This window comes from Pelmatolapia mariae, linkage group LG7 (assembly GCF_036321145.2).
Source record: "Pelmatolapia mariae isolate MD_Pm_ZW linkage group LG7, Pm_UMD_F_2, whole genome shotgun sequence".
Taxonomy (NCBI): domain Eukaryota; kingdom Metazoa; phylum Chordata; class Actinopteri; order Cichliformes; family Cichlidae; genus Pelmatolapia; species Pelmatolapia mariae.
The window spans coordinates 16,788,217-16,814,282 of NC_086233.1; the positions used below are offsets into that span (position 1 = coordinate 16,788,217).

Genomic DNA, 26,066 nt, shown 5'->3' on the forward strand with positions numbered 1-26,066 from the left:
TGCTATTTCCAACTTTTCTGGATTACTTACAACCCCCTCTGTCTGCATTGTTGGAACACACTGTGGTACCATACCCTCGTGAGCATCAGTTGAAAAGTGTTGTACTGCAGAAAGTAGTGTGTTGCTACAAAAATGGCGAAAAAAAAGACAATTAAGAGAATTGAAGAGAGACATACCATCATAACACTTAAAAATATAGGTCTTTCCTACAGAGGAATGGCAAAGAAAGTGAAGGTGTCAGCGAGTAGTTTCCTTCACCATCAAAAGGCACTCAGAAACTGGGGCAAACTGTGACAGGAAGAGGTTTGGCAGACCCAAAGCCATAACTGAATAAAAGGACAAGTTTCTGAGAGTTAACAGCTTGCTTGAAAGGCGTCTCACAGAATCTGGTTTTTATCTTGTATATGAGAGATGCATTGGAGTGTCACAGGTTTGGTCCTCTCAGAGGCTGAAGAGCTAATGGCCTGAGGCTAACATCTATTGTCACACAAAAAGGACAGAATTTAACTGGATGATTAACTGGATATGTCAAAACAGTCAAATCTGTGTGAAAGGGACCTTTTTGCACAGTTATTTCACACAACAATTTTACAGAATAGAAAAATTATTTATGTTATCAGACTTGCAAGCAAGTTGAGCATTGACTACAAAGGGACAAAGTGAAGTCGGACATAGAAACAAAAACAGAAAATTTACAATAAAAAAAGTTGATGTGATTGTGTTTAAAACATTTCTAAACATATGAAAAACAGATTGTTTCCCCTAAATGACATTTAAAGATACTTGTAGACTTGATAACATTTTTATGATTATGTTCAGATTAGGACGTTTGCACAGCAGTTGGGGTCTCTAAAGTTGAGAACCTGCTGGCTGAGTATTTTATAATATTGATTTAGACTGATATATTCAATTACTTTCTTAAATAAAGATAAATAAAAACATGCAATTCTTTATGGTTCTATAAGTCTCTGCAAGTATTTACATTTTCAAATGATCACATCTACAACATTTTCACTTGCCACTAACAATTTTTAACAAATCATGCACTACTTTGCACCATGTTTGCACAGATAATCACATATGTAACAAAGAAAAATCAAGTTTCTGATTTTACTGAACTTGTCACCAAATCTGCAGCATTTATTTTTTAAATGATCATATAGTACATTTAACGAACACATCTGTTTTTCAATAATTAAATCCAACTTTACCATGACATTGTCATGTTGCCACTGAAAACATCTGGTATTGCTTTCTTTGTATGTTAGTGGGGACCCTGGCATTGCGTGCTGTTCAAAGTGCAGCACCTTTTTTCTCTATAAATGCACAGAGAAAATGTTCGTCTGGACTTGTTGTATCATGTCAGCAACGATCTTACCTTTGCCTTGGAGCTCACCGTTCAAATAGTCCAGTTTTCCAGTAATGTCCGTTAAAAATGCAAGGTCAAGTGTCGATTCAGTGTCCTCCATCAGCGAGGTGTCTTCGCCTTTGGATTGCACGACGTTTTCATCATCTCCTCCTCTTTACTGACAGCTAGCTTGTCTCCACGGCAACCGTTGCTGTGAAGACCAGTAGTCCTGATCTAAAATGAAACACTTGTTGTTGTTGTTTAAATTTAAAAAATAAATAAATCTAATTTAGACCAATGCAAGTGTGATTTAAAAAAAAAAAAAGAATAGCAACAAAAATATTAGATGCAGCTCACTGCTAAGTGGCGCTATGGTGAACTATTTTTAGAACAGGCCGCTGGTGACTCGTGGTCCTTGTGGCCGTGGGCACCATGTTGGTGACCCCTGATCTAAAATAATAAAATGCTTTGATTGAAATTATTTTGTGTTGTGCTCTGGAGAACTTTTATTATATGCTGATGTACAGTGATATAGTCCAAGAATATAAATATGGAGCCTGACAAGAGGTAACATTTCCACTTTAACAAGCGCAAAGGTAAAATCAGACACGGCTTGTTTCATTCAAAACCGTGCACAATTCAAAACTACTTCAAAATCATTTGATCCTTATGCGTATTTTAATCCAGGCATCACAAACACGATCCCTGTTCTCTTTTTGTGGTGCTTTTCTGTTTTCTTTTATCTGTGCTGATACGCACAGTGGCTGGACTGGTGTGTCTCTGTTTTCTGCCAACAGATGGCGGTGTTGCTATAGTAACGGAGGAAAGCATAGTGCGTGACTGAAATGTTTTCTAATAAAGACGATCGACATAAACCATCACAATAAATGTGATGGCCATTACAGGTGTCTGATTAGATCAATGTTTACGCCTGGATGATATGTTGAATATGAAAATAATTCCCGAACTATTATTTGCGAACTAAACTAGTTTAGCTACCCTAAGTAGTTTTATGTATAATTGCGCTAGATGACGCAAACAACAGCCACCTGTCGGTACGCAAAGTTTTAAGTAGATAGAAAATATACATCAAAACCAATAAATATGAAACATATTGTGGATCTTGTGAGGTACATGTTACATTAAAGGCGTTGTCGGCGTCATGCGTGATCGCCATGGCTCATCAGACAAGGGGTGGGGGGAACCCTGACAAAAGACGAGAGAGAAAGTAGGGTTTGTTGGCCAGAAGTTACTCCGAAACCCTCTGGGACTATTCAATGCAACATCTGCCAAGGGTGGCGACCCTTTTCACACCACCCCCCTGCGTTCATATAGCATTTCTAAACGGGCTTTTCACCAGTGCAATGACACAGCGAAGAGAGTGAGCGAGCAGAGATATCGGTAAAGGCTTTATTGGACAACCCCGCAGTGACACCCCCCACCAGGCTTTTTTTTCTTCTCGCCTGTGCGCGCGCAGGAGCAGCTGTCATTGGCGCTTGTGCCCGCGCGCTGCATTTAGCGAGACTATCCTGTTTGAAGATTATGCTGCAGCTCTTGGCCATCTTGTGTCAGACAGGATGAGAGTGTGAAAAAAAAAAACACCTACAAGGAGAGGAGCGTTTTTTTTCTTCTCAGCGTTGACAGGCAAAAAGGCAAAAATCACGTCTGCTATCGCCGCTGTGTGTTTTGGAAAGACCTCGTACGAGCTGTGGATTATTCCTAGGACATCACACTGAAACCATGAGCTGGGGGACAGAGCTATGGGTGAGTCCCGGTGCACTTGTAACGTTTGCTCTCGCTTTATCATTGAGTCCGTGTGCGTGCGTATAACGGTTCTCAGAATAAACACGCGTGTGACAATGCGCAGTACCCCGCTTTTTTCCGCTAAAAACGATGTCTAGCGAGCACGTCTTTATGCGTGTTAGTGTTCGATGACATAAGCTAAAGGGGGGCTAATTTGTAGCAGTTATTGCGTGAGATTGTGTGTTTTATTACTACGAGGTGGTATGGTGTTGTTAGCAAGAAGGGAATGGTGCATAAATATGGGCAGCTAGCGTTAGCTCGCCATCCATTTTAGTTTACATTTGAGCCTTTCAAACCACGCTTTTGCACACACCCCCTCGCAATATAACACGGCAATTCCCGTTTCCCAGTGCAGACAAATCGTTGTGGCTGTTTGTTCTCTTTGCGGCGACGGTTGCCTTTTTTCTCTTTGCTTGTTACCGTGTAATGCGTGGCTAACCCGCAGAGAAATGCGCACATCTCACAGGCTGCATTATCACAGCAAGCAGAGGAAGTAGATAAGGTTAAGTTCTCCTAGTTGTGCATCTCTGATAGTGAGGTTACTAAAACCAGAGGCAAATGTTGAACTCGTTCTTCCACTAAGTAGCAGGTTACACTCATTTCACTACTTATGGATTTATTACAGTCGCTACTTTTAAGCCCCCCAGCTGTGTAGTTATTTGCATTCTCTAAAAAGTATTTGCATCTACAGAGAGATTTCAGATAGATTTGGAAGTAAAAAGTTTTGCCATAGTAGCTATTTCGAAATAGCAGGTTAACACAGGTGTTGCTAATCACATTAGCGAAGGATCAGAGGTGTAATTAATGTGATTAGTAACACCTGCGTTTATCTCTTATTTCATGTCAAGATAGTTGCTGTGAAAAAACAGAAACCGCATACTACATCGGCCTGGCTGAAAAGACAATAATCTGGTTCCTGGAGTTACCAAGACCTTTATGAGCAGCAGCAGAAGACAAAGTAGAAGCCCAGTGACCCGACTACAATAAATTCCTCTACCATGATGTCACTTTTAAGCCTATTCCTCTTTGAAATTGACTTTCAGGCAGTGTTGAACTTCTTATAACCTGGAAGTAGCCCTTATCAAGCTAGCTGGCATTTCCTAATTTGTATTCAGACACATGCTCACACTTGTAAGGCAACCCTGTAAAGAAAAAGGAAAAAGCAAAGCAGTAATGAAGATTACAGCACCCTGTCGGACTCTTTTTTATGACTCGATAATAGGTAGTTGTTGCAAGTGTGAAAGAGTGATTCTTCTCCCGCCAGAGGTGCTTGCTTGTTGGCTGTTTCACAATTAATTGCACGTTTTAAATATAGCACATGTGCTAGTTTGTGCTTTGGCACAGACATGCATGAAGCCAAGCACGGAGTATAGATTTGAACCCGCCAGGAGGGTCAGAGTGTATTTACATAAACTCACGTTACACCGTTTTTCATGCAAATATTTATAGCAAACACGGCTTCTTTTAATATGAGGTGTTCAGCTTGAGAAATTTATTTGCTTGGTTTTTACCTGTGTGCAATACATCACATTACAGTCTCTTTAGGATTGCAGCTTGGAGCCCTTTTTGCCAAGACATGCAGCAGTCTAAAGTCAATGTTATAAGTTTGATTTTTTTTCTTCTAGTAGACATCAAGGGGTCTGGAGATAGTTAACGTAGGGATGTTTTTTCATTTCAGAATAAAAAGGAGGGGGAGCCACTCACTGAATTCTCCAGTAATTTACCTGGTCCAAAGTTCACAAAGAAAACCACTTGCACTCCACATTTTTTTTGCAGTTTTTCCCGTGCTCTCTGTGTATTTTCACTTTTGTACCACGATGCTTGGCCGACAAATGCTATTGCCTTGGTAGTCATGCATAGCCAACATACCCTTGAGGTACTTTACAGGCTTTCATGTGTACCTTTTGGTCTGGAAAGCATTTACAAGTTTTTAAACGTAGTCTGGATTTTTGCAGAGAATAATGTATTACAACCAGATGCTTGCTTTTTTCTTAGCAGGCTGAATAGAGTCCAGACACTTGATTCTTCAACATGCCATGGGGATGCAGGCTGATTTGAGCAGTGCTCTGCAGGTGGACAATGCACACAGCTAATTGGGCTGTCGTCCCAACCCAGCAACCTCAGCTATGCTATTGTGGCAGCACCCACACTTTTAAGTAGAACAAGGATGTAACTAACCAGTATGTTGTTGGTTAGATTGCATGTACATTTAGTTGTGCCCTGCATCTATGCACGGTCTTTATTATGTACAATCCAGTTACTTTGATGTTTATTAAACATATATAAGTAGACATCCCTCACATTTGAAGAGCTATAGGCAGAAATGTTTTCACAATAAAATGGTTATCATAATAACGGTTTTAAGATGAGTGCACGGTTTCCGCCAGTGTAATATAAGTAATAGCTATCACAAGGCTCGAGTTTAATGTTGCACTCGCTTAATGCAACGCTATCCATTTGCTATAAATCTAGAGGGAACAGCATAGTTGTCACTCTGCACTTGTCTACCTCCACTGAACATGAATGGATGAAATATCAAAAATTCTGCTTGCGTAAACCATCCATTGCTTAATCATTGCAGCTGTAGTTATTAGCCTGGTACAAAAGAAATTACTGGACATTAGCCTTAAAAGGAGCGTGCAGCGTGACAGATGAAGGTTGAGTCACGACATGCACTGCACTTTTTCAACAAGCTCATCCTGTTGTTTCTCGCTTTGAACAGGAAAGTGTATGATATTTCAGGAAGTGAAGTAAAAGTAGAGCACAGTTTCTAAACTCTTAGCCACATGGTGAGGTAGTGCAAACAGATCTTATGGCGATATTTCTCCCTTTGCTGCTTTGTGGAGACAGTAGAGTATAACTGAAACTTTATCACAATAGAGGCTAAGTGTTAGCAGAACTGTATCAAATTACATTTGTGGCTTATTTGATGAGACTTTGCAAATGTGAGCTTTAGACAGACTAACAGGGTAAATAAATGAACTTGACTTGTGGTGGGTCTCTATTGTTTGAACTGCATTACTCACAATGAGTAAAGCACCAACCAGTCGACTCCAAAATGTTGAATACCTTTGGTGCAACATCACAGCACCGATAATAGCATTCACTGTGTTCTTAAAGAAAGGTTTTGAGAATGTTTACTGGCATGCCATCACACTCATGTCCTTGTAACAGTACCAGTCAGAAGAGCCTAGGTGTGGCTTGCAACATTATTTCTAAACAGCATTTGCCACTGACAATACAACCTAACCAGGATATTATATGTCATTACATTATGACAAAATGCTATAAAAAGTAAGTTGGCATCAAAGTCTTTGCAGGATTGTTAGGAAATAACTGGCTTTCTTTTTGTGAAAGCAGAGAATTGAGTAAAACAATTAGAATCACATGCATGCACAAAAGGGAATAAGCATTATGTACAAATGTGACCGAATGGAACGAAACAAGAAGGAAGTCAAATGTGGTCTAACTTGTGACTGTTTCAATGTGGACCTGGTGTCAGAAAAAAATTAAAATTTTGTTCCTAATTATAGAGGTCTTGTCACCTTTAATTAAAAAAAATCTAAATCAAGTCAGATTGAAGTATTGAAGAAAGCAAGACCGCAGCATTTCCTCTGAGATGTTGCTCAGATGCACAGTGTAGAGCTGGTGCTTTAAGCTGCAGAGGTGCTACTATATGAAGATCAACGAAGAAGATGCACATAATATTCTCAAAAACCAAAGTTGCATAGCTGTGAAAACTGAAAAAAGAAGTTAACCTCATCCTCTGGCTTTACAATGTGACTGTAGAGCTTTCCATTATGACACACCTTGAATGTTTCACTTCTCTCGTGTGGATAATTTGGGAACTGGACAAAAGCTGCTTTTCTCACAGTTATGTTGGAGTCCACTAAGTCTGCACTGCCTGTAGGATGTAAAAGTGTCTTTTCCTGTGACATAACTAATTAATGAGGCAACATGGACAAGGCTGAAACTCTACTCAAAGAGCAGCAGCTTAAGGTGAGTTGAGCTTTACAGAAGCATCACTGGATTTATGAATGAGGACACAATATCCCACAGAAGTGAAGTGCACTTTCCCAGTTTCTTTGATCGTGCATTGTATTGTATTGCCAGTTTCACCCAAGACATGGATCTGTGCATTGGCCATCAAAAGGGAAAGTTGTACAGTTTGGAGAGGATTTGTAAACTTGCTTGCTTTCTCTTATATTTTTAATTGGAAATTTTAAGTCAACACCTGATGGTTTTAGTCTTGCATTTGCAGCAGTGAAGTGTTCAGGGCTCTTTTCCTGGTGGTGTTTTTGGAGTCTAGTGTTAGGCAGATATTTCCCCAGTGTTTTCTGCTGTTCCATTTCATCTTGATTCAAGCTCCCCTGGGGTCTAGCCTCATCCCTCCTGGTGTTCTCTTGATATTCAGGGCACTTCCAGGACTGAAACCTGAGCTAGCTTGTTTCTTTCTATCAGTGTGTTGGAGTCAGTGGGGGTCAGAGCCTGAAACCCTTGGCAGACTACAACCACCATTGCTCTCACCATTAAATCTTATACCCGTCACCACCCACCTGCTGACTCAGCGATACCACTTCCAGTCCATTTTCTCTTCTCCTCCTCCTTTAAGCTCTTGTGATGCTAAAACAAAGATGAATGAATCTGGATTTGTTCTAAAGACTCTTAAGGAGTGAAGAGCAGAAGAAAGGGGTATTCATACAGAATTGGCTCACAGCATTTTTAAAAATTAGCTAGACCATTTAAAGTAGAATTTGATTTGATTCCCATTTGCTGGTTTCTTAAATGTGAAAATTTGGTGCTTTTCAGATGACACGTGACTTCCTCCTACTTCCTCCACAATGGGAGCGGTTTAGGCTGTTTTGTCATGTTGTCCATGGAAATGTGACTCATTTCCTCCCACCACAGAGTGTAACTGTAACCTCTAATCTTTAGTCACCACCTCTTTTGTTATTTGTAAAGTCAGACTCTAATCATTGCTGTGACAGTGGCAAATATACAGCTGTTGAACTGCAGTCACTCCAAGTTGACATGTTGTCACCTGAACCTTGTAGCTGTCTGTATTATCCTAATTGCTGTTATATTGTACCACATACTGTAAGTGTGACTAGTAGTGTTGGTAGTGTATTTATTGTGTGTTATTTTTGTGGCTTTTACATTTCGGTTATCCCCAAAGACAAATTGTATGTGATAGCACAGATGTTACATATAACCATCTAGGAAGCATCAGCGTTTGTGTGTGTGTGTGTGTGCGTGCGTGCGTGCATGTGTGTGTGTGTGTGAGAACGTGCTGAAAACTTGAGTTTAGTGGTTGTTGCACTTCCTGATACTTTGCCTTCTGGAAATCTGTTCATTTTTATTCAAGATGTGGTCAGACCATATTATCAGTTACTTCAAGACTTTATTCATGTAAAATGATTTAGTGGTAATAAAAACTGGACCATGCAGACATCCAGTTACTACACGTTTGTCTCCCACTGTTTTAACTGCGGGACTCCATTTCTACCAATTACTCTAGCCCACTCATACCTTTCTTTAATATTGCTCAGTAGCTCTTGTCTCTTACGCTCTTTTCATGTTCACTCATTTGGAAACAGCTTTAAAATACTGTTTGTTTGCTATGACCATGTCAATACAGCATTTATGTGTTGTAGTTTTTGGGGGGGGGGGATCCACCAACTTCTTAAACAGGCATTGGTTCATCAGCCTCAGTCCCTTCAGTTTTGATTATATCTGTGATATTCCTTCCTTTACAGTTAGAAGAAGAAGAAGAACTGACTTCATATTTTATGGTTAATAAGTGACTGTGTGCGCTTTTTTGAGGCTTCCTTGGAAAACTACAGTGTTGTAATGGATTCTGCTGTTGCAGGATTCTGCATTAAACCTATTTTGTCTCAGCTAGACTGGTATTTTGAATAAGGTAGAAGGTAAATTGTGTGCACTTACATTAATAATTAATAGTTAATGATGCCAGACGGCGAGGACAGAGAGCACTGATTGTAGTGTAAAATAGCTTTAACAGTAAATGCCATTTAAATCTTTAACCCTGATTTCCATTCAGTAACAGCTATGTCCCTCACATTTCTCCCTGAATAGGTGTTGCTCTCCATATACTGTACATTAAAATAGAAAACACTGCATAGAACTTAGAATTGTCAACGTGTTTTTTTTGTGCAAGTTCCTCCATGATGAGTAATCTGCCTGTCTTGTCAGGCAGCCCCTAAAAAGAGGCATCTTTACTCATATCCTGAGATGAGGCATGCTAGGGTGGAGCGAAACGACTGCCACATAATTTAGAGATTGCCTGGGAAACTGTAGCACGTATCTCAGCTCATTTAGATAAGTGAAAGTACTCCATGTTCCCTAAGGCCTTTACCTTGTGGAGAAGTAGTACACATATATTAACATGAGCGTAAAAGAGAGAGAAATGAATGGATTTATAAAATCCAGGTATGGTCCCACAGTTTGTGTGGCCTGTTAGCAGATTACTGGCTTTTGTTTAGCTGTGTTAGTTTAACAAGTACACTAGTGAAAAACAGCGCTCTCTGTTGTATTAGCAACACTGCTCCCTGACTACGCTAGCAGTAGTTGTATGACTTCACTTTTAAATTGTGTTATGCCAATCAAGTATAAATGACTTCTTGCTGATGTGCGCCTTCACCTTAAAGAGAGTGGTTTGACCCTTGTTATCTGAAGCTAAGCTGGAGTGAGTTGGAAGCATTTGCAATAAATGTTCCATGTCACTTCTGAAGAAAGTCTCTAGCAAGACAGTTGGGTCAAAGTGTAAAATACATAAGATGCAAACATGTTTAATCTAGTCTCTCATTTACAACCACAATGTTTGCCAGCAGACTTAATTATAAGGTAGTGCAGTTTGTTTGTGTTATTTTTTTAAAATTACATAAGTCCCATGGCAGCCATAATTTAATTTTAAGACTGACACTTACAAAGATGTGCAGTAATCTCAGACAGTATAGTTTGAGCCACTGCAAAGGAACATGTTGTTAGTATGTTATTCAGTGGAAAGTATTTAAATCGGGCATGTCATGGCAACATGTAGCATGACTGCCTTGAAACCCGGCATCTATACTATTAGGGACAGCTGAGCAGGGGTGTCATTTAGAACCTGAAGTCAGTATTAACTCACTGCTTTGGCATGTGTCTGTATTTATTTACCAAGCAGCAACCTCTGGGCCTGTAAAAATGAAGCCAATGTCCAAGTGCCAAAGGTGCATTTCCTTAAATGGCCAATTGAGGCTGGTTCCAAAGATGAGCAATCTGCAGCTGTGCAGTTACCACTCTCATTTAAAGTGTCTTCACACTTAAAAGTTATTTATGTTTGAGACATGGTTGGTTTTAGTGCAAGGTGGGTGCTGAGACTGTTTTGGTGCAAGTTGGAGCTTTTTTAAGCTCATTATTTTACATTATCTGACACTAGACCGACAGACACTGCAAGAAGTCTTTTCATAGCTTATTTATTTATAAGGGATGAAATTCTAGTTGTATTTTTTCTATTTTAGCAATGATGAGAGGGATTGTGTTTGTGTAATACACCCTTAGCTATGGATGCCTTGAGCTGGTCAAACTGGTGATAACTTAGCACTGCCATTAGCACTTAGCACTCCTCTCATAATTTAGCTGTTAAAAAACAAAACAAAACAAAAAGTAGCAATAGTAATTATGGCTGAAATCTTTAAAACAGTAGTTCAGGTAACGAGTTCACAGAGGCTCTTTCCTATGTGCTATAATAGCATATATCTGCAATAAGCTAATATCAGAAAATGCTGTTATAGGTTGATTCAATTGCAAGTTGTTTGCAAATTAGAGTGCCAGATTTAGGTAAAGTATAGATCAGCCTATATGTAATGGACAGTCAGTACACCTCTTGCTTTAGTGATCCATTTATATAATCTTATGAAGCTTATGGACAGGGAATCTATCACAGTTAAATGTAGATAACATTCAGCTTGAAGAAATGAGAGATGATTAGCAACTGACAGACTAAAATATAAATTCATTACAGTTCATTCAAATTGGGCATTTTCCAAAGTTCAAAGTTTCCTTCTTTCCACAGACCGTGTTATATAAAGAATTAAAGAGCTTTATCCTCCAAAAAGAAGAAAAACAGCTCAGCAGGAACAATGGCTAATGTGTGTTTGCAGGATTAGCCACAAAGCAGCCTATTGGGTAGTAAAGGTAGAAGGGGGTGTAGTAATCAGATTAATGACTTCATGGTTTAATCAAGTTCTGTGCTAGTTCCTTCTCATTATGCTTCTTATTCTTGGTGCATTCTCGGAGTTTACACTGGCCCCTGTGTAATGAAAATGTTTGCGTATTAGGTATTATCAGGAGTCTTTGCACCACTGTATTCTGGATCTTCAAACTATCAGTACTCAATTATTTGTCCAGGACAGGTTTTTCTTTTCTATTTTATCCCAGTGAGACGGATTAATTTGCGACTTATTTTCCTATCCTGTTGCTTCATGAAAACAGTGACCATGTTGCGGAGAAGAAGTGAGTTTTTTGTTTTTCTGGACAGTGCTCTTTCTGTGATTACACAAAAAGAGGAACAGAAAGAAGAGCCACCGCTGAGCCCTTGTGACGAGTATCTACAGGTGCTACTGCAGATGAAAACGACCAGTGCTGTAAGTCAAGTATTTCTGACTTCAGTCATATTTGCACAGTGATTCGTTTAGTTCAGACAAACATCAGGATTAGTCAAAGGTATGGGTAACAGTCATAAAGGGTTCTGATATACTGTCTGAGTGAAAGAAGAGACGCTGAGCTGCAGCAGAACTTTCCATTTGATGTCCAAACTTTCCTTCTTGAGTTGGCTATGACTAACAACTGACATGCAGAAATGTCCTGTTACATAAATGCCACAAGAAGCTCTTCTTATTAAAGGAACAAACCTATGAGAGCTCATACTTCTTACCAGTGTTACAAGACAGAAGTAAATAACAAGCTAGCACAGTAAAAAAACACTATAGCTTAAAGCAAGAGTGCATTATGCACATGTGCATGAATCAACTTCCATTCTTAAATTTTCAGACCATCAGAGGAGTTATTTCTATAAATACCTGCATGGCATGCAAACAAGAGTTGTTTTACGTAAGGTCATCCACCGCCTCAAACAGCTGTTCATATTTTACAGGAAGGTTTTGCGTGTATGGTTGCTGCACATGTGTGCATTTGCCCTGGACACGTGTGCCTTGTACTTTCACAGTTATTTTCATATTACCTAACAAGTGATAATAAAAATTGTTTTCATATCATCATCAGTTTTGTTGTTGTTAGTAATGCTGAGGCAGGGGGGCACTGTATTTGAAGTGTGTTCTACCTGCTAGTCTTTTTTTAGCTTTAATTCATTATGAGGACATAGGTAAATTTAGTGTGTGCACCATAATAAGTCCTTTTAACCCAAGTTATGATGCCTCTGAGTGTACTTTCTTTCTTTAAAGTTGCCATTGCCCGTAAGTTTGCAGGTAGGCTACTTATTGACTTTTGTAACTCACTGAATTTTGTGCTATTTAAATATGAACATATGTTCATTCTTTTGAATTAACATATGTTGCTACTCCACGCTGCAGCTGGTGGAGCTGTGATTGAATACATGTACCATTTACAAAACTATTATTAGACCAAACCTACTTTGAAGTAATCATCATAATTTCACACTCAAAGCCTTAAACATTTAACATTAAAGTTAGTGTAACATCCTAACACAGACCCGCTTTTAGATGGCGTTTGATAATGATTTTGTTCATAGTTGGAGACGAGTGACGAGTAACTACCGCTCATGCTGCAGATGAAAATAATTTTGTTTTGAGCTGTAGTATGCAAACTAATGCAAAATTTACACTCGACTGCTTATTTTAACAAAATGAAGCAACACATCTTTGACCTGGTGTCAGGTAGTTTTTAGCTGACTAAAAGTAAACTTTCAGTAATTTTACTAATTAAGCCATTTGGTTTGGGGGAATTTGTTTACCACAGTTGTGAAAACACCGTGGATTTTAAGATGTAGCTCTTTAGTTTAAATCAGTGGTGACCAATTTCACCTACAGGCATAGTTTTTGACCTGGACCTGGCTGATCATGCAGTCCTCAATGAGACTATTAAGAATCACGTCCAGAAAAAAAAAGTTAAAAATGTACAAATTCGCTCAGTTGCATGAAGAACAAATTTGTTTACATTGATATATTACACTGGATTTGGCCGTATAGAGCCATGATTTGGAGGCAGAGCATAAAAATTATAAAATGAAAAAACAAAAGAAAATCCAAATTTATTTATAAAGCACATTTAAAAACAACAAAGTTGACCAAAGTTGGAACAAAGGATTACAAAGAAAGAATCAACAGGTAGGTGAATAATCCGTATTGTCCAGCCGCCCTGCCAAATTTTAGGTTCCCTAACAGTGGAAGACAGTTTTGCTGGTAAACCCTTTTTAGCCTTTATTAACCCAAAGTGACATAGTTGAGGGGATCTGTTTGCTGGCCCTGTATATGATCTACTGTCTGTGTTTCTGGGTGTGCACATGTGCATTGTTGGTGTGTCTCTTATCCTGCAACTCCTCCTGGACTAGGGGGTTATACCGAGCTATGGAGGCATTGTTCCACCCCACTTTATTGGACAAAGCCTGATGTGTGTCAGAGAGAGGGTTTGGCATCTCCACCAAATATTTGTTCTTGCAGCTGAACGCCCACTGTCGTGAGGAGGCACAAGAAAACGCTGCATTGACCCACTCAGGGGGACATCAGTTTTCACTCCATCTCTGAGGGTGGTGCTTTTGTCTGGTCAGTAAAAAGCTGTATGTAACTTTCTGAATAATCACTTAATAAACCAGACCAGGACATTTTGTGCAACTTTGTTTTTTTTAAAGTTGAGGCTACATTTGGTAGAACAATTGGACTATTTGTTTTTTTTCTTTCTTTCTTTGGTGTGACCCTCACAGCTTAATGACCAGTTCTCAGTGAAAGCAGATTCTTCCTCACTCTTCTCATTCGGGACAGGGTTTGTCAGCTAATGAGACTCAAAATAGCTCGCTCATATTTCCCGTGATTAGAGTTTAAAGCTGTTCTGATACCCATAACACTAGTTTGGTGTGAAACAAAACAAAAACCTCTGCAACTCAGACAGTCAGTGGTCTGTGTAGGAATCCCCGTCATTATATACCTTGCATGATTCACTTCCACCAGCAAAAGTCTAGACAAGTAGAAAAGAAAGAGCTCCTCCTTTGACATCACAGGCCTGCTGTTCTTGCTCTTCAGTCAACGCATTGACCCTTCAAAATAAAGGCAAAAGCATCCATGGACTTTTGCACTGCTCCCTCTCTAGGTGAGCATCTGTCTCCTCGACCTCTCTGGGTTACCCTCTGTGCTCGTGTGACCTTCTTTCTTTTCATTGAAAGCCTTTCAGTGGGTGGTTAGACTTCTTATGTTTAAAGTTGAAATCCGATTAAAGGCTTAATTGGAATTTTGTAATTGCATAAATAAATAAATAAATAGCGATGCATCAAAAGAATTTCAGTAAAACATTTCCCGGTGGGGATTTATTGTTATTTTTAATTCATTTTTCATTTACTGTAGAATTGACTACTTTGCAGAGAGAAATAAATGAAGCACATTATACAAACTCTTTACTAACAAAACAAAGCCAAACATAACTCATACTTTCATTTTTTTAAAGTTATTAGTCTGTAATTCCTTTTCATGTTCTTTGTTGACGAGTGAAATAGCCCCCCCCCCTTTTCTTTATTCTTGTGCTTTAATGGCATATTAATTTTTACTGTGATCAGCAGAGCAGCAAACTGACCTCTTCAGGGTTGGTATGAGTCCAGTAATATAAGAAGTGTGCCCAGAAGTTTGCTGATATAACACAGGGCCTGTTTCAGGTGCTTTTTCCATGATCTCATTATCCTGGCTGTACAAAAGGAGAGATAACTATGCTAAATGGTTCCCTTTTGGTGCTCCCTGCATTCCTTCATGAAGTGAAAAGTCTAGGGCTGTCCTAAATACTCACATTTAGCTTAGAAGCTTTGGTAGTAATCAAAAGAAAATATCTCAATCTTTAACAAAACCTGGGGAGCAGGGTGCTAAAGATGATTTATCTATGTTAGGCTAATTATTTTAATTGTTGATTCTAAGCTTACTAAATATCTGAATGTAAGCATGCTCTCTACTGTCTGCTGTTGAAGAAAGGAGAACAGACAGTAGGCCAGAAAATAATTTTTCTGCTTCAATACTATTTGTATATGACTTTACTACATTTCTTTTGACAGTTAAAGAAATATATACTGCTTAAAAGGTGCATTTGTTATTCAAAATCATTCAGTGGTTAGGAACTGATTATTAGGATAAGATAAGACTATTTTATTGTTTCCCATAGGATAGATAATAAAATCTTCATAGATTAGGCCACTGTTGCATCCAAAAACAGGTAACATCAAAGATAACAAAAAACCCTGAGCGGATTACTCCAAATCCCTTCAAATAGCTCTTCAAATGCTAATGTTGTTACGATAAGAAAAGAAGCCCCTTCTTTCAGTTGAAGGAAGAAGTGTAAGGTATACATCATGGAAGCAATGAAATGGCCTGGAAATTTTTATTTTAAAGCTACAGAGACCCAGATTGGGTTAAAAGATTAGTTTTGACTTTGAATACCACTAAATTCATAGCAATTGTGAAATTTAGCCTGAGGTCTTCATGAGGTTTGATTTAATTACACTGGTTTTCAAAAGCTCTGCTATGATCAGAGAGGTTGGAGTGATATTTTAAGGGCCTGAATGTTGGTGTTTGAAGTTTTTTTTTTTTTTTTTTTTTTTTTATACTGGTCACTGTTCACATATAACTTGTGCCCTTTTTTCATTAGATTTTGCAGAGAGGGGGAAGTTCCAACCACATAATATCATATATTGTTTACAAAGTGAAATATTTCTTTGAATTTAATCCAACAGGAATTTGGAACCGTTCCAGCTGCTTTGACTTGATAGGTGATAACCAGTACAGGGCACAGTGAAACTGGCTCATCTTTTCCTCATGCGTGTCCGTGTGTTGAGAAAGCCTGTCTTTAATTGGGGAGCAAGGCAATGGCCTGGGCTTTTATTATTTGTGAGATTTCAAAAGTTGTTGTTCAATAGTATGTATTAGTTCAGATTAAGTGGCAGTCTGCACTGTAATCTTCCTAAAACGCTCAAGAATAACTAGAGGTTATGAGGCTGACCCTTATACAAATATGCATTAGTTTTCTTACAGCCCATGGACCACCTACGTAAATTTAGTAACTGCTAATGTTCCCTTTGTTCTCAGTTTGAATCTGTTTTCCATTTCCTGAATAATAAAAAACATTTAGCCACACAGTTATATTTATTTTCTTTTACATACTACCACACTAGTACATGTGGCTCACTGACTGGGACGGTATCCTGAAAAAATAAGTGCAGTTGACCTGGGTCATCTCCTGAAGGGATTCCAGCTTATTGGCTTTGATAACAATAAAGTCAGGTGTCCGAGGCAGCAGATGAAAGGATGGTTGTCATAAGTTATTAGTACAAGGGGCAGTAGGAGGATTAATGGAACGGATTGTTTCAAATGTAATGTCTGTTAGAGGTTTTGTTTGTATTCAAACCACTTTTGTTATCATATTCCGTATTTCTACTTGAATTTTTCTCGTGTTTTTTAGGGCTACGACTAATTACACTTGATTGAATTTTGGCAGTCATTCATTTAGTGTGTTCCGTGTCAAAAACTAGTTACATTTTCACAATTCTGCAGAGCAAATGTATGTATTATATTGGCTAATATTGGCTTAGTTGACTGGTGTCGGTTTTTTGGCAAGTAGCATGACATTTAACCAGAGACTGTGAGCAGTTTTAATCTGTTGGCATCTGACATCTATTTTGTGATTCCTAAATAAGACAGGTGGAGACCTTGCCCAAAAAGAGCCAGCAGCAAGAAACATAAGTCAATCATGTTGTTACACCTATGCAAGCAGTGGAGGTTCAGCTTCAGCTGTGCAGTGACAGGCCTATTTCTTGTTATTGTAATAAACAGTGTTGTGAAAAAGTCTTTGCTCCATACTGGTTTACTATTTTTTTTGTGTGTTTGTCACAATTAAATGTTTTAGATCATCAAACAAATTAAATAAGATAACACAAATGTAAACAAAAGGTCTAATGTCAAACTTTTTCACACAGGACTATATAGGTTTGGATGTTTTTCTCCCTTAATAATAAACACATTCATAATGTAGCATAAGCGTATGCTTTAAAAGCTTTTTGTGGCTTACTAGTTCTTTAAATTGAATCAGCGTCTTCAATGGTATAATGGGATTAGCATCTCTGCTCATCACGTTGACACTGTGGTTTGAGCTGTCATCTTGTGAATCTGTGCACATGCATAGTGGAAGTTTTAAAGTTTTTAATTGAGCTGTTCTATATATGCACATTTTATGTTCCTCTAACCATTGAAATGAAAGTTATGCCTCAGTCTACATTCATATAAATAGAGCCTTCAAAATACCAGACCTTTTATTTGATGCCTGTCAAGTAGAGGTACTTACTTTGAAATATGTGGGGTCAAAACCTCCCAGCAGAAAGGTCAAGTCTGCCCCACCTGATACCTTTACGAAGTCAGTAACTCCAGTTTATCAATAAAATCAGCTTGAGATGCTCCTGTTGTTGAGATCATGGCATTACAATACAGGATTGAATATGGGGTTTGACCTAATGATAAAGTATGAGTATATGCTTGTGTCTTACTTTCACATAATGCATTTCTTTCTTTGATAGCACTCTCTTCTAATTCATAATTTATTAATACACTTTTTCTCTTGTAGCTGGCAAATTGCTTGGTGGATGGCTTTTCCATTTTACTTCAGGAAGTGTCTCTTGATTCGTGATCTCAGAATGACTCATCATTATCATGGATCCATTTTTTTTATTTTTTTTTATTTTTTTTTTAAATTAGATATATGGTAAAGTGAATAAGGTGACAATGTTTACAAGACCCCAGCAACGTGGGCTTGTCCCTCTTGTAATTTTAATCCCCTTCGCATATAATCCCGCCTCTTCTGCCATTTCCATTCTTTTCATGACCCCTCCCTCTGTTTTTCCGCTCTCTCTCACTGTCCTCTCTCATCCCACTTATTCCACCTTACGGCTGATGGAGCATTAAGCCTGAATGCTGTGGGCAGCCATAGCTTCAGATTCAGAGCGTGCACTTGAGTGAGCCACTGCTGCCCGAGTTCCTCCCCTGGTCTTTCACATTCTTGCTGTTTCTGGATAATCAGGAATTACTTGCTTGAACTGGCCAGTTTCTGTTGTTATTGTGTAGAAGCGGGGGATCATTGTTCCCCATGCCGTTACCCCTTTAACTGTGGATATCTAGAGCATGGTCTTGTGGATGCCCTCTCCAAATTAACCACAGCTTTTTGGTGCACGAATTTGGAGGACATTGGAGGGGCATTTTCTGGATTTGGATATTTTTGAATGATTCCACGACGAGACACAGTGGATAAGATGGTGCCCCCACAAAAAAGGGTAATCTGAGTTATGTGTGCAGAGGAGGAGAGGAGGGTTTTGTGTGCATGATGTGGGTGCAGCTATGTGTGCTTATTGTTTTCTGTTTTGTGCCCTGAATGCTGGATGTTTTTAATAATTTTCATCATGAAGTATATATTGTTAATTGCTTTAATTGGAACATGGCGTCTCAGAGTGAGCATCTGCTTGGGCGATAACAACAAGCAGTGGATGGGTGTCTGAAAGTATAGACTTTAGGATTGATGAGGCAGAGTTTAATTTCAGTAAAAATGTGTAAATCTGTTGATTTCATCTTCTGCTGAGTGGCTCGTTGATGAGGAGTGATTGCTCATTGAAACTGACTAACAATGCAGAGTGCACCACTATCCCTCACCCCCACCCTTCTCACTCCATTGTTTTTGCTTGAGTAGCAGTTAATTGTGTGAAGGCTTGTTCAAAGGTGTGCAAGAAATTTTGATCACACTCTAGACAACATTTTGTGGCTTCAGTAAAGATAGAAATATATTTTCCTGAAGTGTTTGAATATTTTGCACTTCTAACAAAAAAGCCAGTTTAACACACCTTCTCATAGGCTACACTACACCTCTTAAACTTTTCATCACCACAACCACTTCCTGTGTCTAGGGTAAGAAAGCGCTCTTTGTGGAGGATGTTCTAAAGTGCCCTGCATGGTTTGCGTTGAGAATTAGAAAGAACTTTTTGCACTGTGCTTAAGAGCAATTATCTGCACTCCGGAAGACTACCGACATGTTAGAAGAGAGGATGGGAGATTGTTGGAGCCGCACTAAGGTTGTCCGTGTCTTTTTTGTTGTTCACCTTTGGAATTATTTTGTAATTCTCTTGGAATTAAGCATACGATTGTTAGTGAAACTTTGCACATATGTAAATCGATATTCCAGATGAAAGCTTTTCTTTTTTGAAGTGATGAATTTCAAGACGTGACCTCAGCCAACTAAAGGCTCATTTTTTCCTCACAAGTCATGAACGAATCATGAAGAATGAGTTCAGTCTGAACAGCTGTGTTTGGTTATCAGTAGTGAGGATTGCTGCTGCTGCTGCTGCCTGTTTTTACTATGAGCTCTACTTTTTCTCTGTGACAGACCACAATTTGAAATTAAATTAAGAGTAGCAAGGGGAAACTTGCTGGAAAATGACTCGGTGTCAGGAGGACAGTTGCAGGCTTATTCCAGGAAACACGTCCTTTGAAGAGTTTAAATCACAATTTAGGTTGTTTGAGTTCAATTACTGAGAATAAACCAATGCGTGCCCTGTGGGAAGCCAGATGAGCAGTAGTCTACAAACAGAAGTAAAATTTTAAGAAACTTAATGATTAGTATGAGCAGTGCTCAACTGCAAAGGTGAAAATGCAAGTGGGCCAGAGTAAGTGAACAAAAGATCGACAGTAGGTCCCTTGCAGTGCCGTCATTGAACTGATTGAATCGTTTGTAATGCTTAACTTTCTTATTACAGTGTAAATGGCATTACAGAGTGCTTTATTTTCCTTCTTGAATGATGTAATCACCGTCTTCTTCTTTTCTGCAGGATCAGTTTGACAACTTGGAAAAGCATACACAGTGGGGGATCGAGTTTGTGGAAAAGTACACCAAATTTGTCAAGGAGAGATCAGAAATTGAAACCAACTATGCAAAACAGATTAGGTGAGTATTTAAGTTTACTCAGAATCACATTCTGGGTTGCAGAAGCAGTTGTAATAATGGTGAATGTTTCCCTCTTGATGACATAGATAAAAAAGACACACACAGAAACAGACACTACAGCAGGATTTGACCTACCGAAGTGCCCTTGAGACTGAATCTTAAACACCACATTTTGAAGCTGACCTTGACCTCTGGCCTCCCATAGGAAGAGGAGACTAAATGAACAATCCCATGTGGGAAACCGTGCATTGGAATACAAGTTATCAAGAAATTCTCTTATTTTCACAGCAGTGTTGTTGTTTGCCTGCAAGGAAGTAGAATTACCTTATGTAACTGCAGAACCAAACATGCAAGCGGAAGAGGTTGTCTATTCCCCTCCATCCTTTTTGTCTGTGAAGAGTCTGTCTGCTGCTTTGCACTCTCTCCTGCGTGCTGTCTGATTGTGTTGCTAGCTTCAGTTTCAGGCAAGAGGAAGTCAGGTTGTGGGGGAAGGGGGTGAAGCTTGTGTTTCCATAGAGATTACTAGGTATCAGCATTATCAACCCCAGGTCTGACCCAGATTTTTTTCCCCCTCCAATCACAAGTGTCGGTCCCGCCCCCTCCACTGTGTTTTGCTGCAGTCACTTATTTTTTTCAGGGGAAGTAGTGGGAGTGTATTCGGTCCTGCATTGACAGGATGCGCTTCACAAGACCTCTTGCATCCATGCACAGTGGGAGATACCCCCCAAATCCACAATCCTCCTCTTTAAAGAGGCCAGGCAATATGGCTAATGCTATAAGTATTGACCCTCAACCCCCAGTTTCACAGAATCTAGCCACTACCATTCCAGTATTCACAATGAAGGCCTCTGTAACACGCCCTGTGATCCTGTATGCAGACCTTGCCATGCCTGTTTCTTGATAATTAAGTCAGCTTGAGATAATAGGACTATCTGTCTGTGTTTATATGCATGCATTACCTACATATCTCTGTATTCATTAACTTGTCAGACCTAAATACGGACACATGCAAACATGTGTTTTTTTAATTGCTGCATATAGTTTTCCTAACTATTAATTTTGTTCTGTTCTTTTCTTTCTGCAAATCTGCTAAGTAATAATGTTGAACTTTAAGTATTTAAGGTCCTCTTTTTTTGTCTGGATCATTTTAATGGCCTGTAAAATACATTGCCTCGGTTAAATAAAATTAGTTAAATTAAAGCACCGCATTAGTAAAGTAAGGGGGACCTAAGGTGGGCTTGTATGTAAACAAATATAGATATCCAATAATTCTGTTAGTTACTAGCATCTGTCACTGTGTGTTCCGCTCATCTAGCTATAGTAGGTTTCTTGAACTGGAGGCTCTCCAGATGGTCCGAATGTTTTCAGGGCTTACTGTTATCTAGCATACACATACACACATACAGATATATGTGCATATCGACATGCTTGACAGAAAAGCTAAAATGAGATAGTTAGGACATTAAGACAGAGGTTTTGCGACTCATTGAGTTTTCTATTGTTTTCAACACACTGGTTCTTTGTTGTGGTGCTACTTGGCCATACCTCAGGACTAATTACCCTCTGTAATCAACTTAATTTGTGACATCAGGTATAATCTATCGGGCACACTCATGCTAAAAAAAATGCAGAGCTCTTAAATCTAATAAACTAATGGAACTAATCCTTTGATCTAGTCCTCCTTTCTCTCAGCTGTGTTGTTGGGCAGATTTTTCAGGCTCAGAGGTAACGTCTTTCATCACAGTAGACAACTTGACAAGTCACAACAGGAAATGCACAGGTGTATTTAAAGACATTGCTTAACCTTGTGCAAGTTTATAGTTATAGTTTAACTTGCTGGGTTGCATATGAATCAGTTTTTTAATTAAAAAAACTAATTCAAATGTTATATCTGGGTGAACAAAGACTCACATTTTATATTCCTCTAGGCCAAAGGATTAAGAGAGAAAATGTTTGTCAGATCAATAAGCCTGCAGAAATGGGCCAATTATGGGGGAGGAATCATCAATAAGTGAGGCCACAGTTTTAATACAGTTGCAACAAATGCTATGTGAAACATATGAAACACTTTGCTTTTCTAAAGAACTGAATGCCATGTATGGCTATAAATCTACTTTACACCATTTCATCACCATACCAACCACACTGCACTAATCCACGAATAATCCTCTTTCCCTGAATTGGTGTAAACATGCACAATGCTTCAGTGTAGTCATTGCAGGGGCAGTGCATTAATGCCCCACCCTCCTCTCCCCTAGAGTCCAGTCTGGAATAATCCAAATCAAAGTGGGAATAAAATCTTGCTGAAAACACACTGGTAGAGGGAGAAAATGTTATCAACTGCTTCAGAGATTTTGCCTCAGTAACTGTACAGTAAAATATGGAGACATATCCTCTTAAGTTGCCCCCCAACCCCATTTAACCATCCTCATTTAAAGCTAGTTGTTACCCTAGTTTCAACACATTTGCTAAATATGTTGCTGAGTTGAGTGGGACACATACAGTCTGACACGTGGCTTCTGGCTGTGAGTGAATGAATGAGTGAGTGGGAGCTAGGGCTATAATTAGAGGTTGGGTGAAAAGGAGAGAGAGATAGGCACATAGATCTGCCTAGCAACAGTGCAAACACCACTGGAAAGTCGTGTGGGGGATGTGGGTATGAGAGAGCTGGATGGAGTTCATGCAGACCCACATTATATCTTTCTTAATACATTTATTATTTATTTCGGCATGAATTAAGCAAGCTCTTGTGCAAGCTGAGGCATTTAGGTCCCATCACTGAATAAACTGCTGTAATCCCAGATCAAACACAGTCACCAATGACTGTAATCAGCTCTTTGCATCAGTTTACATTGACATGGTGTAATAATTTGGACAATAATGCCACCAAAGGTTCATGACATTAGACTGGAAAATTTCACTTTCTCTTTTTCATGTCTTTTCTCTGTATCAGTTAACAAATTTGTGGCTTTTTCATTTTGGTATGTCTTTTTTTTGTTAGTCCACAGCTTGGATATTCATTTTTAATTCGACAACAGTTCCTCTAAATTAGACAAAGGATCCTAAAGGTGCAAGCACACAGTGTGCTCAAATCTTTCAGAACATTGAGTATGTTATTATGATTTGGTGACAGAGTTCCAGTTGGCTGGTGATGAGTCTGCCACAGTGTCTTTGTGAAACGAGTGACATGATGTACTGTAGCCTGCAATGCATCACGTTGCTGGGCTGCATGAAAGACAGTGATAAATGCTGCTGTAATGACATTAAAGGTTGTTATTTGTGTTCCACACACAAAACTAACCATGCATCTATAGTTACAACCATGTTTTATTTCATCTTTACGCATCCCTGTTCACTATATGTCTCATTTTCCCTCCCCCTCTCGGCCCTGCTCTAGTCACATACTGCTAACATACAGCCAGAGTCAAAACAAGGGTAATGGCTGCTTTAGAACAGCTTTATTCTGGTGACTGGCTCTGCATGCATGCTCCTTAAGGGCAATGATTTATGACATGAAGAGAGAGACCGTAGCAGCAGGAGCAGAAAGCACTCTGCTGGATTGAATGGTGTACTTGAATGATCCTTTGGCAGGTCCATAAGGGCAGTGTCAGGGAAATATAATGGCAGTGGTGCACTACTGGTCTGAAGATAGGGCTCTTTGTAAGAGTTCCAGTAAGGAATATCTGACTGGAATCTTTTTCTTTACAGGAATCTATCAAAGAAATATCAGCCCAAGAAGAACTCCAAAGAAGAAGAAGAGAGCAAGTAAGTTAAATGATGCTGCATACGAGGTAAAAGGAATGCTGTGAAATTTTGAGGTGGAGAGAAGAGCCAGCAATTTTTTAATGAGTAGAAATCACTGGAAACATTTAATAGAAACACATAAAATCATAAAGCATCATTTAAATGGGGATTTGTTATGTTTTTGCTGTAGTCTTGTATATAATTGGCAGATATGAGAGTGGTATCCTCTCATTATCTCTGTATTTAAAAAAAATTAACTATTCCTTTTACTTGTTCTCATTTTTGAAAGAAAACGACAGAGGTCGTTTTCTTTCAAAAATGAGCCATGTTTTTGGTAGCCATGTCTTTCCTCTGACTTCATTTCCTGTGCCCCACTAGGTACACCTTCTGTCGAGCCTTCCTAACAACACTGAACGAGTTAAATGATTACGCAGGTCAACACGAAGTTATTTCTGAGAACCTGACATCTCTTATCATCACCGAACTTACGCGCTACCTACAAGAACTCAAGGCTGAGAGAAAATCGGTGAGAGCTTTTGATATCGGATCTTTGGTTATTTTCTTTTTCTCGGTATTTGATTTCTGTTTCTTCTATTCCTCTGTTCCTATGCCATAAAAAACAAACTTTGACTTCAGACAATAGGATATGTTTAAGGAAAACAGACACAATGGGCTTTTTAGCAGTGCTTTCCCTTTGCATGTTCTGTTCTCCATGAACTGAGGTCATCACAGAGTAAATATAGATACACCCAAAGGCTCACCAGAAGAGCAAAACGTGACTGAGTGAGTCCTTTTTATGGAACACAGTCTTCGTCTCTCTGTCATTACACACTTATTCCTTCTTTTAAACCAACTAAATATCGGTACACCACATGCTATTCTTAAACATTTAAATCACTTTTATCATTACCATTATAAAGTGATTAGAAAGAGTGGTGCACTTGCATTGTGTGATGCATAGAAATCAAATCCATACAGGTGGTGGAAGAGCAGAAAGCGAGAGAGAGGATGAGAGCTAGCCACCTGGGAAAGTGTTCTGAAAATCTTTCATGAGCTCTTTTGTCTTGGAAGTCCTGCTGGGGGAACTGGAGTGGAAACCCAAAACCAGAGTGCTGCTCAAAGGCTCAGTGACCTTTTTTTAGATTGCGTTTTCATTCGCACAGGCACAGACATCAAGGCTCCTACATTTAGTCTATGGACCACATCATTAGTGATCATAATGAATTTTAAGCTAAGTTTTAGATGGAGATGCTACAGAAAAAAAACGGGAATTTCCCATATTTGCAAAGAGAAATCACACACCCCCAATTCATTTTTTACTTTGGTTTAGCCTGCTTCACACAGCAAAGATCACATACAGACTTCAGATTTGTCTCTTGTTGTAAAGGTTGATTAGAGAGACTCCTGCTGCTCGCAGGCTGCAGAATGTCACTTTGACCCCACTGTTCCTTCTCATCTCTCTGCACAGTTCCGCTTTTTCTACTCTATTTAATTCTTAAATATATCTGTTTGTCCGTTTTTGATCCTTTCTCATCCTTTTTACCCATTATTTTCTTTAGTCATGTGTCTTGACTAAAGAAGCCTAAAGCAGTATTTCTTCAGTTAGCTAGTATTGGGGGTTCCCCTTCATAGCATAGCCATAAAACTTGTTTTATGGCTATGCTATATCCCCTGTCCAGATCAGATAGCTTGTTCTGTACAGAGGATCATTTCATCTAAATTCATTGAGTTTCTTATGTTTTGTACAGTGTCCTTGTGGAGTAAATTTAACCTGTTAAGCTTTCATTCATTTAAATGATTTTGCATTGAGATTCAAAAGCACATTCATACAACTCCTGAGTACTGGGGTGTGACTTTGGCTTATTTTAAGTGTTGAAAAGCCTGCTGACAAAAGCAAATTTCCAGCTACAGAAAAACATAGCACTACCAGAGAAAGTGATATATTGGGTGCTGTTTGTAAAGCCCCCAGCTT

The 26,066-nt window shown here is 39.0% G+C and overlaps 1 protein-coding gene across 14 annotated transcripts in view; it reads left to right on the forward strand.

The window, feature by feature from the left end:
* Positions 1-2,672: 2,672 nt before the first annotated feature.
* Positions 2,673-26,066, forward strand: part of LOC134630665 (formin-binding protein 1 homolog) — a 54,162-nt gene continuing 30,768 nt past the window's right edge. For 3 of the 14 annotated variants that reach the window (XM_063478164.2, XM_063478165.1, XM_063478167.1), the window contains exons 1-4: positions 11,474-11,796; positions 20,235-20,350; positions 24,059-24,115; positions 24,473-24,620. In XM_063478164.2, coding sequence (XP_063334234.1) covers positions 11,635-11,796; positions 20,235-20,350; positions 24,059-24,115; positions 24,473-24,620 — 483 coding nt within the window. In that variant the 5' untranslated portion in view covers positions 11,474-11,634. Of the gene's footprint in view, positions 3,113-11,472; positions 11,797-18,339; positions 18,693-20,234; positions 20,351-24,058; positions 24,116-24,472; positions 24,621-26,066 lie in introns of those variants that run through there. The other 11 variants (XM_063478160.1, XM_063478162.1, XM_063478161.1 and 8 more) reach the window with 7 other exon arrangements.